The sequence below is a fragment of the Salpingoeca rosetta genome (assembly GCF_000188695.1).
Source record: "Salpingoeca rosetta unplaced genomic scaffold supercont1.2, whole genome shotgun sequence".
In the NCBI taxonomy this organism is placed as follows: domain Eukaryota; class Choanoflagellata; order Craspedida; family Salpingoecidae; genus Salpingoeca; species Salpingoeca rosetta.
Genome location: NW_004754932.1, coordinates 2442991 through 2459923, shown reverse-complemented (window position 1 = coordinate 2459923; position 16933 = coordinate 2442991). Strand labels below are relative to the sequence as shown.

General features: G+C 54.9%; 2 protein-coding genes and 1 non-coding gene across 3 annotated transcripts in view; 1 reads left to right on the top strand and 2 right to left on the bottom strand.

Annotated features, from left to right (window-relative positions):
- Positions 1-6519: 6519 nt before the first annotated feature.
- On the bottom strand, positions 6520-8954 carry PTSG_01079 (uncharacterized protein; the record flags this gene model as incomplete). Its single annotated transcript, XM_004998496.1, has 6 exons — positions 6520-6547; positions 6947-7002; positions 7862-7980; positions 8236-8294; positions 8481-8604; positions 8870-8954. 6 exons carry the CDS (start codon positions 8952-8954, stop codon positions 6520-6522), a joined length of 471 nt encoding a protein of 156 aa, XP_004998553.1.
- A 3217-nt stretch (positions 8955-12171) lies between these two features.
- On the top strand, positions 12172-12285 carry PTSG_20002. The gene has a single exon (XR_001137136.1). It is a non-coding gene; the product is annotated as a 5S ribosomal RNA (ribosomal RNA).
- Positions 12286-12490: 205 nt separating this feature from the next.
- PTSG_01078 (uncharacterized protein) overlaps positions 12491-16933 on the bottom strand; it is a 4644-nt gene continuing 201 nt past the window's right edge. Inside the window, exons 2-13 of the mRNA XM_004998495.1 lie at positions 16230-16665; positions 15967-16084; positions 15698-15793; positions 15411-15529; positions 15115-15213; positions 14831-14957; positions 14542-14635; positions 14216-14351; positions 13910-13971; positions 13647-13731; positions 13453-13511; positions 12491-13272 (exon numbers count right to left, since the gene is read on the bottom strand). Coding sequence (XP_004998552.1) covers positions 12660-13272; positions 13453-13511; positions 13647-13731; positions 13910-13971; positions 14216-14351; positions 14542-14635; positions 14831-14957; positions 15115-15213; positions 15411-15529; positions 15698-15793; positions 15967-16084; positions 16230-16665 — 2044 coding nt within the window. The 3' untranslated portion in view covers positions 12491-12659. The remainder of the gene's footprint in view (positions 13273-13452; positions 13512-13646; positions 13732-13909; positions 13972-14215; positions 14352-14541; positions 14636-14830; positions 14958-15114; positions 15214-15410; positions 15530-15697; positions 15794-15966; positions 16085-16229; positions 16666-16933) is intronic.

Genomic DNA, 16933 nt, shown 5'->3' with positions numbered 1-16933 from the left:
CACAAGAACACACACAGAGACACGAGCAATCGCTTGCTCGCCTCCCCACACGTGCCTCATCACACCCACACACAATGCTCACGCATCACACACACAAACAAATCCACACACACACAGACACGCCCGTGCTGTTCTCATTGCATGTGCCGTGCATGCATGTGTGCTCGTGCAAGCATTGCTCACAACACAATCAAGTGTGTCGCTTCGCTTTGCCTGCACTCACACACTACACACTACACACACACACATGAAGAGAGAGGTCGCTCAGAACACAGCAGATCCAAGACCCAAGAAGAAAGAGAAGTTGTAGCTGCAAGGGCGCAGACGCGGCTTTTCGTGCCCGCAAGCAATCCTGCTCAGCGACAATCGCCTTGCTCTCATGCTTGCGCCTCTACTCAGCGGCTCTTTGCCTTTGCCTTCTCTTTTCCTTTTTTTGTCTTGCTCATTTGCATCCTTCCCCTCATGTATGCCAATCCATCGAGCGGCAGCTGTTTGAATCGCTGCTTTGCCCGCGTGCACTTTGCCTGCAGGCACCGCAAGCTAGATTCAGTGAATCTGCTAGATCTAGATTTGTGACTGGATCTAGCGAGTGCACACAGCTTCACTGCATCAAGATTCTTCACATTGCTCGCACCCCAGATTCCCCTGGCCCGTGACCAACCAATGCTTGCATGCTTGCACTTGCACTAGCGGTTCGCTGCTGCATGCTGCAGCTGCACTGGTGCATCGCGACGCAGTGTTCAGACACTACTCATCACAGCTTTGAGCTTTTTTTCATCACATGATCGCACTTTTCTGCACCCCCTTTTTGACTTCACCGCCCCAGTCTCCCTACTCCGATGATCAAGTAAGCAAGCGAGCAAACGTCACTGCACCATGCCATGAGCTGCAGCAACAGGCACAAGACCATGTGGCTGGCTTGCAGGCACACGTGCACGCGAGCACGCCGCGCTGTGCGCACTTCTATTTGCCTGCAGGCACGCAGCGCTGAAACAAGAAGGAGCAAAGCGGAGGAACTGCGGAGTACAACAGCGAGGATGGATGCCTTTCCATGTGATTGCACAAGAGACAAGCAAGTAGGCAGAGAACGACGAGGAGCAGCGCAAGGGACACGTGTGCACGTGTGTGTGCATGCGTTTGTGTGTAGATGTTGCCTGTAGGCACGGGAACGTGTTTCTGATTAAAGTGGAATGGATGAGTGGCAAACCTCTGCTCACTGCAGACACACTTGCATGCGATTGTACAGTGCTGCTGTGTTACTTGCAAGCATTGGTAGCTTCTCCTGTTTCCATTGGATTCATTCCACAAAGATCCCTCTGCTCACTGCAGACACACTTGCATGCGATTGTGCAGCGCTGCTATGTTGCTCGCAGGTACTCACAACATCTTCTACTTGCATTGGATTCACTCCACTACATCCGTCTACTCACTTGCAAGCACTCACAGCTTCTCTTACTTTGATTGAATTCACTGCAAAACGATCCTCTACTCGCTGCTGTGTTACTCGCAAACACTCACAACTCATCCTGTTTGCATTGGATTCACTCCACTACATCCGTCTATTCACTTGCAAGCACTCACAACTCATCCTGCTTGCTTTGGATTCACTCCACTTCATCCGTCTATTCACTTGCAAGCACTCACAACTCATCCTGCTTGCTTTGGATTCACTCCACTTCATCCCTCTACTCACTCGCAAGCACTCACAACTTCCCCTGCTTGCATTGGATTCACTCCACTTCATCCGTCTACTCGCTGCAGACGCTTCATGCGTACGCTTGCTTGCTCTGTGCGTGTTGCTTGCAAACACCCACAACTTCCCTTGCTTCTGCCTTGTTCACTTCACAACACTCCTCCACTCACCAGCAACTGTGTCACAGCATCACCCACCATGCCTGCACGCACCTGCAATCGACCCTTTATCAATCCTCACCATCACTCACACACCGCTCTGTCACTCCCTCGCCACTTCACTGCAGGCACGCCACTTCACTCAGCAGCAACGCCTCGCTCCTTGTATTTACTCTCCAACATCACCTGCGCTTCCTCTCTCGCCTCCAACAGCGATATGATCAGGTGTGTAAGAAGCTCGCTGCAATCGCCTTCTTCTCTTCCCACTTCACCTTCTCTCTTCGTGCATGCGTGCTACTGCTTGCACTGGTTGTGCTTCTGCCTCCTTTGCTCCACCTCCACCATTACAACACAACACACACATCCATGCACGTGCTGTTTTGTCCCTTTGTCTCACCCTTCACTCACTTTTGCCTTTCTCTCTTCCCTTTGCCTTTCCACATTCCATGTGTTGCTTTGTTGCTTTGCACTTGTTGCCACATGCTTCATTCACCCTCGTCTCTCCCTCTCTTCCATCCATTCACCACCACACAGCACCTCTGCACACAACATCACACATCCTTCACTTCACACAACACAGCACCACATACAACCCACTGTGTGCATTCGTGCTTGCCTTCGTCCCTTTCTTTCACCACCTTGTCACCACAAGCCTTGTCTGTCTATTTCACCTGCGTTCCACCACCCCTCCTGTCTTGTTTCAATTCTTGCCACTGCTGTTGTTGTTTCCATGTGCTTGCATGCCTTCCCTTGTCCCTGTTCACTACTTTGTGCCGCCACTTCTTCCCTTGAGCCTGCCTTCCTTCCCTTCCCTTTCCTACCTCGTTCATGTTTCATGCATGTGTCTATGTGTTACAACACATCGTAAACCCATCAAGCCCACACTGCCGCCTTCTTCACCATCAGCCCTGTTCACATCCACCACCACCAGTCCCTGCCATCACTCACTCGCTTCATCCTTTCCCCCATCCCCACGCACACAGCTGCTGCTGCTGTCCTCACCTGCGTGCAACACCCGCTCCACAGCCACACGCCCAGCTCACCACCAATCACAACACACACTGTGTTGACTTCACTGCAACCATCAACAACCATCCACCAGTACCATCACACGATACACACAGCTGCACATGCGTGTTGCATTGTATGTTTCCACTTCACTTCAGCAACACGACAGCAAGCAAACACACACACACACACACACGCACGTGGCAAGAATAAGCGAGAAAGTATCCCCATATCAACTGCAAGCAACACAGAACAAGCGACAGCTCCACGCTACGCCACACGGCTTCACTCCCCCATCAGCCGCCATCATCACCTTCAGCCAACAACAGCAGTAGCAGCAGCAGCAGCAGTGTGCATGCTGTGGCAAGAGAGAACAGAGAGAGAAAGGAAAAGGGAGGGAGGAAGACAGAAGGATACAAGAAGAGAGACGTGCACGCTGTCAACGACACCACGACACAACATGACACAACACACAACACAATGCAACACCACCCGCTCACGCTCCCCTCCTTCTCCAACGAGGTGCGTGGTCTATGGCAGCCCCACGTCTTGCTTGCTTGTCCTGTGTCCATGCTGGCTCGTGTGTCCTTGCTTGGTTGCGCGTGCCATGCCCTGGGTTCCAACAAACAGCCTGCACTTCCCCTGCACAAGCGTCCATGTGTTTGTGTGCATGTGCGTGTGAGGGGATGACAAAGAGGGAAGAGAGAAAGAAGCAGAAGAAGAAGAAAGGAAGAGATGGGGAGGTGCGTGAGCATAGACGATGGTGATGGGCGCACACGACGTGGCTGTGGTGAACAACACAGACGGACACAGACACAGACACAGCGAAGCAGCAACGCACAACAGACACAACAGACACAAACAGGGGGAAACAAGAGCAGCAGCGGTGCAACACACACACACACACACACACACACACACACACGCACGCACCAAGGGAAAGACATCAGCCAGCCAGCCAGCGTCATCCAATACCCCTTGCATCCACTGGTCCATCCATGCAGCAGTGGTGGTGGCAGCAGAGGAGAGAAGGAAGAGAATGCCCTGCTTTGCCTGCCTGTGTGAGGGTGTGTGCCTGCACACCCACTCACTGTCTGTGTCTGCGTGTGCATGTCACCATCCATACACACAGGTGTGTGAGACAGAGGGAAGCAAGCAGCCACCACACACATACACACACACACAGAGTGAATCACAAGCAGACACAGCATGAACGACATGCACACAGTCACAGTCACGCACACGCAAGTGCAACGCACCGTGAGGTGGCATCAGACTGATGGGTGTCAGCGTGTGTGCGTGCGTGTGTGTGTGTGTTCACACGTGTGTGGGTCGATGCAGCCCATCATCCCTCTCTGTGTGCGTGAGCCAAATGCATCCACGGCAGCAGGAGTGCGTGTGAGATCACAACACCCACCACAGCCACGTCCCACCTCTCTCTCCTTCACACACAAACACACGCACCAACACAGCAGTCAAACCAATTGACAAAACTCACCCAAACTCACAGTGCCAGCGTGGCATGGGACTGTGCAGCACATATGTCAGCCTCACCGACCGTGGACAATGCCTTGCATGCCTTTGGCCCTGCACACATCCATGGTGTGGTCGCTGCTGTGCGTGTTCTCTGCTTGCACCTGTGCACCATCACACCATCACCCACCACACCCCACACAGTCCATGGAACCAAACGAGACCACCCACAACAGAACCGCCAGTGAGTGCCCGTCTCAACGCGCACCCTCTCCCTCCTCTCCACCAACCCTGCGCCAGCCACGCACACGAACAATGCAAGCCACCACCCTCCCACTCAAACACACACACCTTGATTCGCGTTTCGCCTGCTGCTTGTTGTTTGTGTGTGTTGGTCTTGTTGGTTCGTGTTTGGGCGATTTGTGGAAGATGCCACAAATAATCGCCCACTGCTGCGTTTGTGCGGCAACTGCTGTTTGCTTGTTGAAGGGCGGACTTGCTTGCTTGCTTTGCTGGTTGGTTGGTTGGTTTCAATGAGACAAGAAGAAGAAGAAGGAGAAGGAGAAGGGGAACAGCACTGTGTGTGTGAATGCAACGCAGGCTCACAGGCCTTGCAGGCTGCGGAGGGAAGAAGAAAGGGAGAAGAAAGAGGGTGTGGAAAAGAAGAAGCAACAAACACACACGCACACACACACACACACACACACACACAGCTGTGCACAGCATGCATCCCCTCACCTCCTCTCTTCTTCGCTCCCTCCTCCTCCCCCTCCTTCTCACAGTCACAACAGACAACCAACAGCCACAAAGAGCTGGAAGAGAAAACAAACAAGGGGGAAGGGGCAACAGCCGCCCAGCCAGATCGCCATGGAAGCAAGAGGCGAGGCGATGGAGGAGGGAAAGGAGAACACCGTCCATCAACACACACGCACACACACATCCGTTGGGAACCCCACGTCTTCTGTCCTTGCTTCCCCTCTTCCTTTCCTTGGCCTGGGTTGAGTTGGGTTGGTTGAGGTGGCACAGCTCGCCATGGCGTGTCCATGCGTGGGTGTGGGTGCGGGTGTTGGATGTGGATGGGTTCCTCTCTCTGGGTGTGAAAAGGGGGGTGGAGGGAAATAGTGGAAGGGGTGGTAGCAGCAGAGAGGAGGAAGGAGAAGAAGCAAGGGGAGGGGGTAGATGTGAGCATGCCATGCGTGAATGGACAGCAAAAACACATGGGGGTGGGTGATGATGATGATGATGTGCTTGTTGTTTTGTGTAGTTGTGATGGCACAAGCACACAAAGGTCAACCCCAACTACACACACACACACACACACAATCACACACCTCGTCGGCGTTTAACGCATCTGCCTGGCATATGCGCACACACGCACGCACATCTGCAGTCATACACACACACACAGTGTCACACATGGCATTTTCCAGAGTGAGACGGTGCACCATGCACAGCAATGCAAACACAACCACCACAACTACCACAACGACAACATCTCGCCCCATCTCCACCTCCCAAATGCACGGTCACATGACCAGGTGCACAGCCGTGGTGGTGATGGTGGCCATGATGAACGCCTTCCTCCCACTTCCCCTCAATCCCTTCCACCAAACACACACAGCATTGCGTGCCCTCACCTCGTGCATCGTGTTGCTGTCGGCGTGGTTGATGGCGATGCATGCACGCGCATACGCACACGCACACATGGCGTGTGTGTTCCCAGTTGAGATGAGCAACGGAGAGACAGAAAGGGGTGACACGACACGATGGCCAGTCAACCCCAAATCCAATCCAGCATCCACCGCCGTGTGTTGCCTGCTGCAGTCATCATCACAATCACAAACAGGTGCGCAGGTGCAAGCAAAAGGAATGAGCCACTGATATATGTGTCATTGTCATGTGATACCACCACCACACGACATCACGTGCATGTGCACACGCACCCCCATCCCTCAACCAACATCATCGCCCTCCTATCACTTCCTCTCCCTCTCCCTCCTTTCGCTCTGCACTCCACGCCGCACCACAATCACCGTGTCACTTCCCTCCCCCCCCCCCTGCTCCCACCACTCGACACAACCCAACCAACCAAGCAACCAACCGCCAACGGTCATCCTCACCTGTGCTTGATGCAGCCAGCCAGTCAGCCAATGTGCCACAGCGAAACCAGAAAAAATGGAAGCGCAATCACACGCCACGGCCACTATCGTCACCGCTGATGGAGCAGAAAGGGGAGATGAAGGGGGAAGGGTGGTGGGCACGGGCCGTGTCCTTCCGTGTCCTCATCGGTGCAGCCCCAAACACGGTGCACAGCGCACATGCACATGCACGGCCATCACCACAGCAGCACCAGTAGCAGCAGCGAGCTAGCCTGCCCTGCGTGCCTGCCTGTGAGGCAAGGAGAAACCAACCAAAGACGAACAACAACAGCCGGTGATGGTGAGGACAGGAAAGGAGGGACACAAGGGACCACGCATGGGAATATGCAGCTTGTTGTGGGCGGGGTGCATCACCTACACACAAGAACAACGAAGCAAGCACCCAACAATCAAGCAACCAAGCGAGCAAGCACACAGCACCACCACCACCACCACATCCACCACTGCTGCGATACCTGTGTTGGCGGCTGTCTCGATCACGCCTCAACAGCTCCACATCACATGGGGAAGGCTGACGATGATGATGACACAGCGCAAAGGCGATTGGTTGGGAAAGAAGGAAGGGAATTCGGTTGGGGAAACCCCACACCTCCGCCTGCAGCCACGCATACGCACATTTGAGTTGTGAGATTGATTCATGTGAGACACACGTCAGTGCAACCACCCACAGCCAATGACTGCTCTGGTGTGTTGACACACATGTGTACATGCGTGTGCGTGCGAATGAGTACTACCACTCCACCCTTCACCGCACACACACACACAGCGCCAACGTCTCACCTTGTGTCTTCTTCTCTCGCACATTTGTGTGTGCGTGTATCGCCCTGCTCGTGTCATGAGGGCTTGGGAAGAGATCGGCCTCCGTCCTGTGCAGAATCACACACATGCACACATGCGCAAGCACAAACAATCAAAATCAGCAAGAATGACACCACGCAGCGAGCCAGTATGGCAGAAACAAACCACATCCACCTCCTTGTGCCACATTCCACATCACCCACACCACCTGTGCACATGTCACATCCCCAAACACAGATACACACAACCACCGCCACCACAAGCAGTACATCTGCACATGCGTGTGGGTGCGCCACGTACATCCACCGCAAATCACTCACCACCACCATCATCGTCGTCATGTTGGGCAACGGCGCATCGACGCACATTACACCCTGTACGTGTGCGTGTGGAGAAAGAGGTGAGTTGTCACAGAATCAGGCTGTCAACGACAACAACATCCATTGCCACCACCAACAGGCCCAACGACATCCAACCAGCACTTCACAATCACACATATACATGTACATGCTGATGTTCACACCCAACACATCACACATCACCCACATCACCACAACCACCATTCATCCCACCTCCATATCCATAGCCGCAGCCGCTGCTGTTGGGGACCAACGACGACGAGGACGAGGAGGAGGAGATGGCCCAGAGGCAGAGGGCCCGTTCATCCACAATGCAGCCACATCAGGTACTGCTGTTGCTGATGGTGGAAACGGTGAAAACAAACGGCCCCTTGCCACGCCGTGTCCTTTGCTCGCTCGCTCGGCTGTTTGGTTGGTCGGTTGGACGGAGACGGAGACACGCCGCTGTGTCCAAATCAATCGAAAAAGGGGGAAGAAGAAGAAAAGACACATGAGTGGACAGAACAGACAAGGGAAGTGGGAGGCGAAGAAGGGAACACAGCGTGTCAACCAACACACACACACACACATCTCAGTCGCCCTCTCACCTTCATCACTCGTCATCGCCATCGTCGTTGGTTCCACCGCTTCATGCGCCTCCTCAACGCTGTGAATTGTGTGTGTGCACAGACACAAGATGGGAGAGAATGCAGGGGGGTGAGGTTGACAGCGAAGCATCATCAACCACACGCCAGCCTCAAATAACCACCCGCATTGACACACAACCTCACGCACACACACATGTTGTCCCCACTCACCACCATGCACGCACACACACACACACATTGCTCACCTCTTCATCAGAGCGACTGACATGTGCAATGTCTGCCTCACGCCAGATTGGGGCTGGTGTGAGCCGGCGTGTGATGGCGGCTGTGCGGTCGATGGTGGTGATGGTGATGATGATGACGGCCGAGCTGAGGTAGAAGAGGAGAGAAATGGGGAAGGTTGATGATGATGATGGGGTCGTTCATGGTGGCTCCTTTCCCTTCCACTGATGTGGCCCTGGTGTCCATGCAACCAACACACAACGACAAGATACAACGATATCATCACACAAAGGCACAGACATGGCATGTGAGCACGGCAGACATATTCACCTTCCATCCCCCCTATGCTTTCCTACTCCTCGCCCACCACACACACACACACACACGCACACGCACACACACACACACACACATCTGCGCCTGACAGTGTCGCTGTGGTTGGATGTGCCCACCATGACCATGGACGTGTGTGTCCACAGCTGCTCCTCCCAATCCATCATGTGTGTGCACCCGCCCATCATCCTCCAACGATCCTCAGGCAGTCGCCCCCTTGCAGCCACAAGCACACACACACATGGCATGTGAGTCGCACAGCTACGCTGCTGCACGAGGCACAGCAGCGACAACAACAAGCACCCACAGCAGCAACACCAACACATGCACCATACGCCAACCAACGCAGCCATGATGGGCTCACCTTGCTCACATGTGGGAACACTGCATGAGCACAGCAACGGCAGCCGAATCGGGGGAGTTGCTGCTGCAGCAGCCGGCATGCGAGCCCGCTTTCATTACCATCCTGATGTGTGCTGGTACCTCACCACCTGTGCATGCGTGTGTGCGTGTGTGCGTGTGGTTGCAGGGAACGTGGATGGGAACAGGACACAACAGGCACAGAGCAAGCCATCACGTCAGCATAGCAGAAAGAGTGATTGACATCACACACACCACGTGTGCGCGGGCGTGTGTGTACGTGTGTGCGTGTCGGTGTGTGACCACCATCCCCCATCAACCCTCTTCCCGCGTTCACTTCAGCGCACCCCAGCACCGCCACCGCACCCATCACACAACCAACCAACCACTCATCACCACCAACATACCATGTGTGAGGCGAGTGCAGCTGGCACGCGTAGCAAGTATCCCCGACATTTCCCTCATCCTGCTTGTGCGTGCGCATCGCCTGTGAGTGTGTTTGTGTGCGAGCACCAGCATGGTGAGTGAGTGGGAGGAAGGGAAGAGGGAGCATGAATATGTGCGCAGCTACACTGCTGCTGCCACTGCTGGTGTTGTGCATGCATTTGTGTGAAGGAGGAGAAAGGGAAGAGGGAGAAAACAGAAAACAGAAGGGAAGGAACAAGACATGCTGCACCCCATCCATTCCATCCATCCCTCTTCCTCACACCACCACACACCATCATCCTCTGTCACCAGCCAGCCACACCACACCGTACCACACCACACTCACTCAGCATCCCCCACCCCACCTCATCCCATCCATCCAACCAACCAACACATCTCCTCTCCCTTTTCCCTCTTCTTCTCGCCCTCACCTCTGCTGCTTCTGCTTCTTGCCGAAAATGCAACTTGTGCTGTCGCCACCTGTTCCCAGCTGCAAACAGCCAGCTTCTGCCAGCAGCAGCAGCGGGCGATGGGTTGGTTGGTTGGCTGGTTGGTCGGGGAATGTGTTCAGCAGCAAGTGGTGATGGTGGTGGTGCATTCTCTGCTGCTGCTGCATCGGCGGTGGAGGGTGTGTTGGCTGCTGCTGCTGCTGTTGTTGTTGTGATAGCCGTCAGGGAGGGCGAGAAAGAGAGGGGAATATAAGCAGCAGCTGCAAGGTGAAGAATGTGCAGGTGTGCAAGCAGTTGTGTGTGAGAACGACGAATGAGACAGCGCATCAAGCAAGGCAAAACAGGCAGCCGCACCACACACATGCACACATTAATGTGGGACAACAAGGGGAGACAGGAGCAACAGAGACAGCGACCACAAAACACGCACACTGGTGCGGTGCGCAGCATACACACATATTGCAGTGATGCACTCACGTTGCTCATCGCTTGCTTGTTTGTGTGTGTTGGTGTTGCTGCTTCCACAGCCGCACAAGCGTGGCTGGATGGTCATCACATGGCAGCGCTCGTCTGTTCATCCCACCAGAGCAGTGGTGGTTGGTGGAGGGAGGTGGGTGACAGCTGCTGGCTCAAGGGCCCTGTTGTGTGGCGACAGCAGAAAGAAGGAAGGGAAAACGAGCAAGCGTGATGGTGGTGGTGTTGACGGTGTTGAGAGTGGGATGGGAAGGATGTGAGCAAACACACAAGAAAATGAGAAGTGGTGATGATGGCGTGTGGGTGGGTGGAGAAGAGAACATGCACGTCGACACGCACACACACACACACACACCTGTCTGGGTGATGCAGTGGTTCGATTACCATTCATCCGTCAGCATGTAGTCATTTGTTGGTTGGTTGGTTGGTGGGAGTCGCCCACTGCCTCACGCATCAGCCAGCACTTGTTGCTGCTGCTGATGATGATGATGATGATGGAATGCATCCATCTGCACGCACCACCACAAACGAGCAAGCAACAATAACAGCAACAGTGAGCAGCATGTCACATACAGAAAGGAGGAGAAGGCAGGAGGATGAGGCTGAGAAGAAACACAACCCCGTGTACACACACACACACACACATACACACACATTGGCTGTGATGGTGGTTGATGCCATTTCCCCCTCTATCTCTTATGTGTGCTGCTCACTGGTTGAGAGGAAGCATGATCCATTCTCAGGGTGGCCGCTGCATGACGGTGGCTGATGGCAGCTGTTCTGTCACCACACAACGGTGAGCAAGTGAGTGTGTGTGTGTGTGTGTGCATTGGTGTGTGCCACATGCAGTGGTATGTTGGTTGTGATCCAACCACCCATGGATGGATGGATGGATGCGTGGTGGTCCACATGTGTGTGTGTGTGTGTGCACGATGACAGCGTGAACTGTGTTGTTGTTGTTGTTAATGGTGGTTGTTGTTGCTGTGCGCAGTGTGCAGGGAGAAGAAGGAGAAGAGGAGGAGCACGGAGTGGGAGGAAGAAGTGGGAGCACTCAATCTCACCCTCACCTGTCGATGGATGAGTCATTCATGTGGTCGCTGGTTCGTTGGCTGGTTGGTTGTGCGTGGTGCAACACAGGAGAAGGAAATGGACAACGATGGATGGAAGGGAGGATGGAGAAGAGAGACGGTGCGCACACCCTCCCTGCACATGTGTGTGTGTGTGTGTGTGTGCGTCAGCGAGGACGACGAAGGGAAGGAAGGGGAAGGAAGGGAAGGAAGGAAGGAACGTGGCACGCACAACCACTCTAATGTGTGTGTGTGTGTGTGCACGAACCAATGACACATTCCCACCTCACATCCCCTCACCTCACCCCACCTCACCTCACATCACCTCATCTCACCTGCCTGTCAGCAGCAGCGACGACGACCATGATCACCATCACCATTCCCACCACCATCACACACACACACACCAGCTGCGCAGAAGAAGAAGAATGAAGCAACGGCGAGTGGATTGGTTGGTTGGTTGGTTGGTTGCAGAATCGGTTGTTTGCTCGTTTCTGCTCTGGCTGGTTTTTTGGTGTGTGTGGGATTTTCCTCTTCCTCTTCTTCTTGCTTGCTGCTTGCTGGCTCTGCCTTTATAAATTGCTTGTCCACGTCTTCTGTCGGCAACGTTCATACCAACGGGATCACGCCCGCTCTCGTCCGATCGCGGAAGCTAAGCCCGTTTGGGCCCGTTCAGTACTGCCGTGGGTGACCAGGCGGGAATCACGGGTGATGTTGCTCTCTTCCTTTTTTTTTCTTCTCTTCTGCTGTGGTGCTTGCTGTCTCTCCTTCACTTCCCTCCTCTCTCTTGTCTTAGCTTGGTGCTTGGTCGGTTTACCTCTCTCCCTCACTTCCCCTTCCTTGTCCTTCTCCCCCGCCCCGCAGTGTGCTTGGCAACCACATACATAGCGCATTGGCCGCTATTTATTGGCCGATGGCAAATTAGGTCGGTACGGCAACAACACACGAGAGCACGGGCCAGGTACTGTATGCAGGAACGTTTACAACGACAGCAGCTGCCACGCCATCGAGAGCAATCAAAGAGTTCAGGCAGGCAAAGTAAATATCTTTCAGGCAAGCACTAAGAGGAGCGGTGACAAGGAACAATGGCAAGTCACAGCGTATCGCCTTCCTTGGACGGCGCCCCTGAATCGTGAGGCGAGGCAGTGGCTTGAGGCGTTGCAGCGTCGTGCGCCTTCTCTGCAGGCTCGTCGTCACACGCCGCGCCTGCGTCCTTGGAAGCTGGAGCTGAAGCCGATGGCTCATCGCCTTCCACCTCGGACTGGCCGCTCTTCTGGTTGCCACCACCATCGGCATCACCGGTGGCAGCGGCAGTGGCGGCTTCCTCCTTTGCATCACCGCACTTTGCTGATGATGCCGATGACTGTGCATCTGCACGACCAAGGTCGCCGACCTTGCTGCTCGTGAAAGGGGTCACGCTTTGGCCAGTGTCCTTGTTAGTGCCACGACCGCCAGCACTGGCGCTGCTGCTGCTGCTGCCTGTTGGGTTTGGCAAGAGGGGAGGGCCTGCCTTGAACACAAACGGCTGCGAGGTGCCGCTCTTCTTCTTCTCATCCGACGCAAAGCTGAAGCCGCGGGCGGTGAAGCCAAGACCGCGGGTGCCCTGCTGCGCCTCCGGTGCAATTGGGGCGCGGATGCCCTGGCCCTGTGCACCAAGACCAGCACCTTCGACATAGCCTTGACGCTCCATCATGCGTTGCGCAGCCCTGTGAGTGTGTGTGTGTGTGTGTGTGTGTGTGTGTGTGTGTGTGTGTGTGTGTGTGTGTGTGTGTGTTGGCTGAAGGGAGTGCAAGGCTGCGGCATGGCAAAACAATGCGAGTGACAAGCACACGTGAGCCCTCAACCAGCCACACAAGTACGCAGATGCATTTAAAACGACAACGCACCCTGAGTATTGCGGCTCGTGCTTTGGGCGCTCCATGTACGCTGGGCGGCCGTCAATCCACTGCAGCAGAAGCAACGGCAGCAACAGCAACAGCGAATATCAATGAGATGACTTCCACCGCAACAACAACAGCAGTAAGCCAAGACTGGAGGTTGGGAAACCACGCTACAACTGCAGCACGTGCAAGCGCATCACCTGCTTCTTGATGATGGACTGTTTGCGCTGGCCGGGGTCCGCGTTGGCGTCGCGGAGCGTTCGTCCCCCAATACCGCGCGAGATACTGGCGAGGACGCGAAACACGAAGCATGTCGTGGAAGTGGGTGGTGGGAGAGGCAGGAGTGATGGGAGCGAGGGGAATGAGGACGAGGTGGTGACCAAAACGCGACTGCTTTACGCAGCACGAGCATCGCAAGCAAAGACTATAAGGCAACCGAAACCTCACGCAGGGTGACACGTACTCGTGTGTCATGGTGCCAATGCGGGCATCGAGGCCGGGGTCATCTGGCGAAGCGCCACACACCTGCTTAACCAACCGCCATGCAACGGGCAAAGTGTAAGCATGTGCCAAACAATTGCATTGCCAGCAGGGTGTGTGTGTTTGTGTGTGTGTGTGTTTGTGTGCGTGTGTGTGTGTGTGTGTGTGTGTGTCTGTGTGTATGCGTTTATGTGTGTGTGTGCGTGTGCTTTTGTGTTTGTGTGTGTGTGTGTGTGTGTATGCGCGTCAGCAGAGGACCCCTCCACTGCCATGACAGATAGCGCGTCACCTTGATCAAGTACTCGCGAAGGATCTCAATCTCGGCCTTGCAGTCGTAGCAGTAGTCGATGCCCTCTGTCCTCACGCCGTGGTCGTACCGGCTGACGCGCGCCGTCGTGTTGAAGTAGAACATCTGCTCCTCATACCTGAACAGCAGCGATGATGACGATGATGATGATGATGATGATGATGACGATGATGATGATGATGATGATGATGATGATGATGATGATGATGATGGTAGCAGTGGGGTCAATGCACGGGAAAACTCATCCATCAATAACACACAGGCATACACACACACACACACACACACACACACACACACACACGCACTGCTGGTTGTCGTAGATGCGGCGGTCGTGGCCGGTGACCATGAGACGCGCCTCCGTGGTGGTGATGGGACCCCACACGGGCAGGTAGATGTCGCCTGAGGCATCAGCCGGTCGGAGAGTGGGCAAGAGGAGAACATGGGCGCAATGGGTTCATGCGTACAACGAGTTCACCCCGCACACGCATGATGTGCCCAAACTCACAGCTGACGCCAACAATACCACCCTCAACACTGCCGCAGACACAACACAGAAACTGCACAGCTGCTGGCTGAAGCTACTTGTGAACGCACCATCGAGGTACTCCGTCTTGCCCGGTTTCCAGGACAGGCGGAACTTGAGCATGCTGGCAACAGGGCGCATGATGTCGTGCCAGCGCATCTGCGCAGCCTGATCCCCACCCACGGCCTTGTCTGTCTCCTGAAGAGAATGATAGTGACGGCGACGGTGGTGAACGAACGTGTAAATGCGTCAGATGATGATCAGCACAAAGGTGGACAGCGAGAGATATGGCACGCACACACGCACACACATACACACGTACACATACAAACACCGCCCCCCTCCCCTTACACACCTTGTCTGTGACGAGGTCTGGGTCCACGGAGCGGATGTCGGAGATGAAGAGGACGTTTTCGCCCTCGAATTCGTGCGCCAGGTCGTCCGTGAACGGCTCCTGTGCACACATGTCAACACGCGGAGCGCGAGTAATGGTAAGAGACGGGGTGGGTTATCGTGTGTGTGTGTGTGTGGAGGTCAGAGAGCAGAGCGCACATGTGTGTGCGGTGGCTTGCAGTGACCTACGACACATGTGAACAAGGTCGTGTGTGGTGAATGCGAGACAAGTGCCCGCGGGTGTTCTTGTGTGCTGACCTGGCGCAGAAGGAGTTGCTTGCACGCCTTGAGCGAGTCATTAAATGGCGACGGGTCAACACACACAAACCGGTGGTCAGGGAACATGCGAGCCAGCTGCACAATGTGTGTCCCGGGCGCTGTTTGTCACCGCGTGCACGGTTGCGGGCAGGGAAAGGTGTTCGTGAAAGGAGAACACATAAGAAAGAAAGCGGCACGCACGCACACATGCTCACACACACACACACACACACACACACACACACACACACACACACACACACACACACACACACAGCCATGCTCACCTGCGCCGGCGTACACGACTTTCTTTGAAAGGTGGCCAAAGCGGACCAGGAATTCAACCTCGCTCAGCAGCAACTTCCGCTGTCCCCAGTGGATCACTGCACCAACACATACACACACACACAGACAATATTGGTGTCAGTGGACCACAACGCAATCTTGCTTTGTGTGTGTGTGTGTGTGTGTGTGTGTGTGTGTGTGTGTGTGTGTGTTTGTGCGAGGCATGGAACAAAACTGTCCAGCACCCTTCCCATCGTGCGGTGTACATTACCTGTCTTGGTTTCATGTCGACGCCGACGATACGGCATGCGTGGGGATTCGTCCGTGAGGGTGCGAACGAATGGGAGGTCCGTGTGCGACACGTAGCGGGCTTTTGGGTTCAGCTTGACCTGAACATGCCGGAAACCGGGAAACAAAGCCGTCAAACCACGCATGAGCTCTCACTATCCCCGCAGTCAATCACACGCCCAACACAAACGGTTGCTCAAGACCATCTCCTTCCTTCACTGTGACTGCTCGCGCTTCTCAACGCACCTGCAGGATGTGTGGATTTGACGCGACGTCATCAAACTTTGGCTGCCACCGCTCCCGAACTTGGTCGATGTGCTTCACAACCTCCTCGTCGGCATTGCCGTAGTACTTGCCGCGCTTGCGCGGCTGGTCGGAAGCCAAGGAGTCCTCGCGCTGGCGTCGCAGTGGCTCGCGTCTCCGGTCCTCATGCCGGTCTCCGCGGTCATAGCGTCGGTCTTCAGGGTGCCGATAGTGCCGGTAGTCGTCAGCGCGCCGGTAGTCGTCAGCGCGCCGATATTCATCGCGCCGGTAGTCGTGACGAGGTCGGTGCCGCTCCTCACGTACATCTGGACCGCCAACGTTGTGGCCCACACGAGGACCGAGGCGACGTGCAAGTGCAGGGGAAGGAAGAAGAGCAGCCTTGCCCCCATCGTCTTGCTGGCGCCCATGTGGCTCGCCACTGTAAAACCGGCCGCGGTGGTGCGATTTGATGGTTGGTATCGCACGTGTGGTTGTTCACAAAACATGTGTGAGAAGAGCGCAAGGACTGACAGGCGCATCAACACCACGGCAATACCAGCAACGTCGCACTTTTCAAGGATTGTTGCGCTCACAGACACTCACACACACACACACACACACACACACAGAGAGAGAGAGAGAGAGAGAGAGAGAGAGAGAGAGAGAGAGAGAGAGAGAGAGAGAGAGAGAGAGAGAGAGAGAGAGAG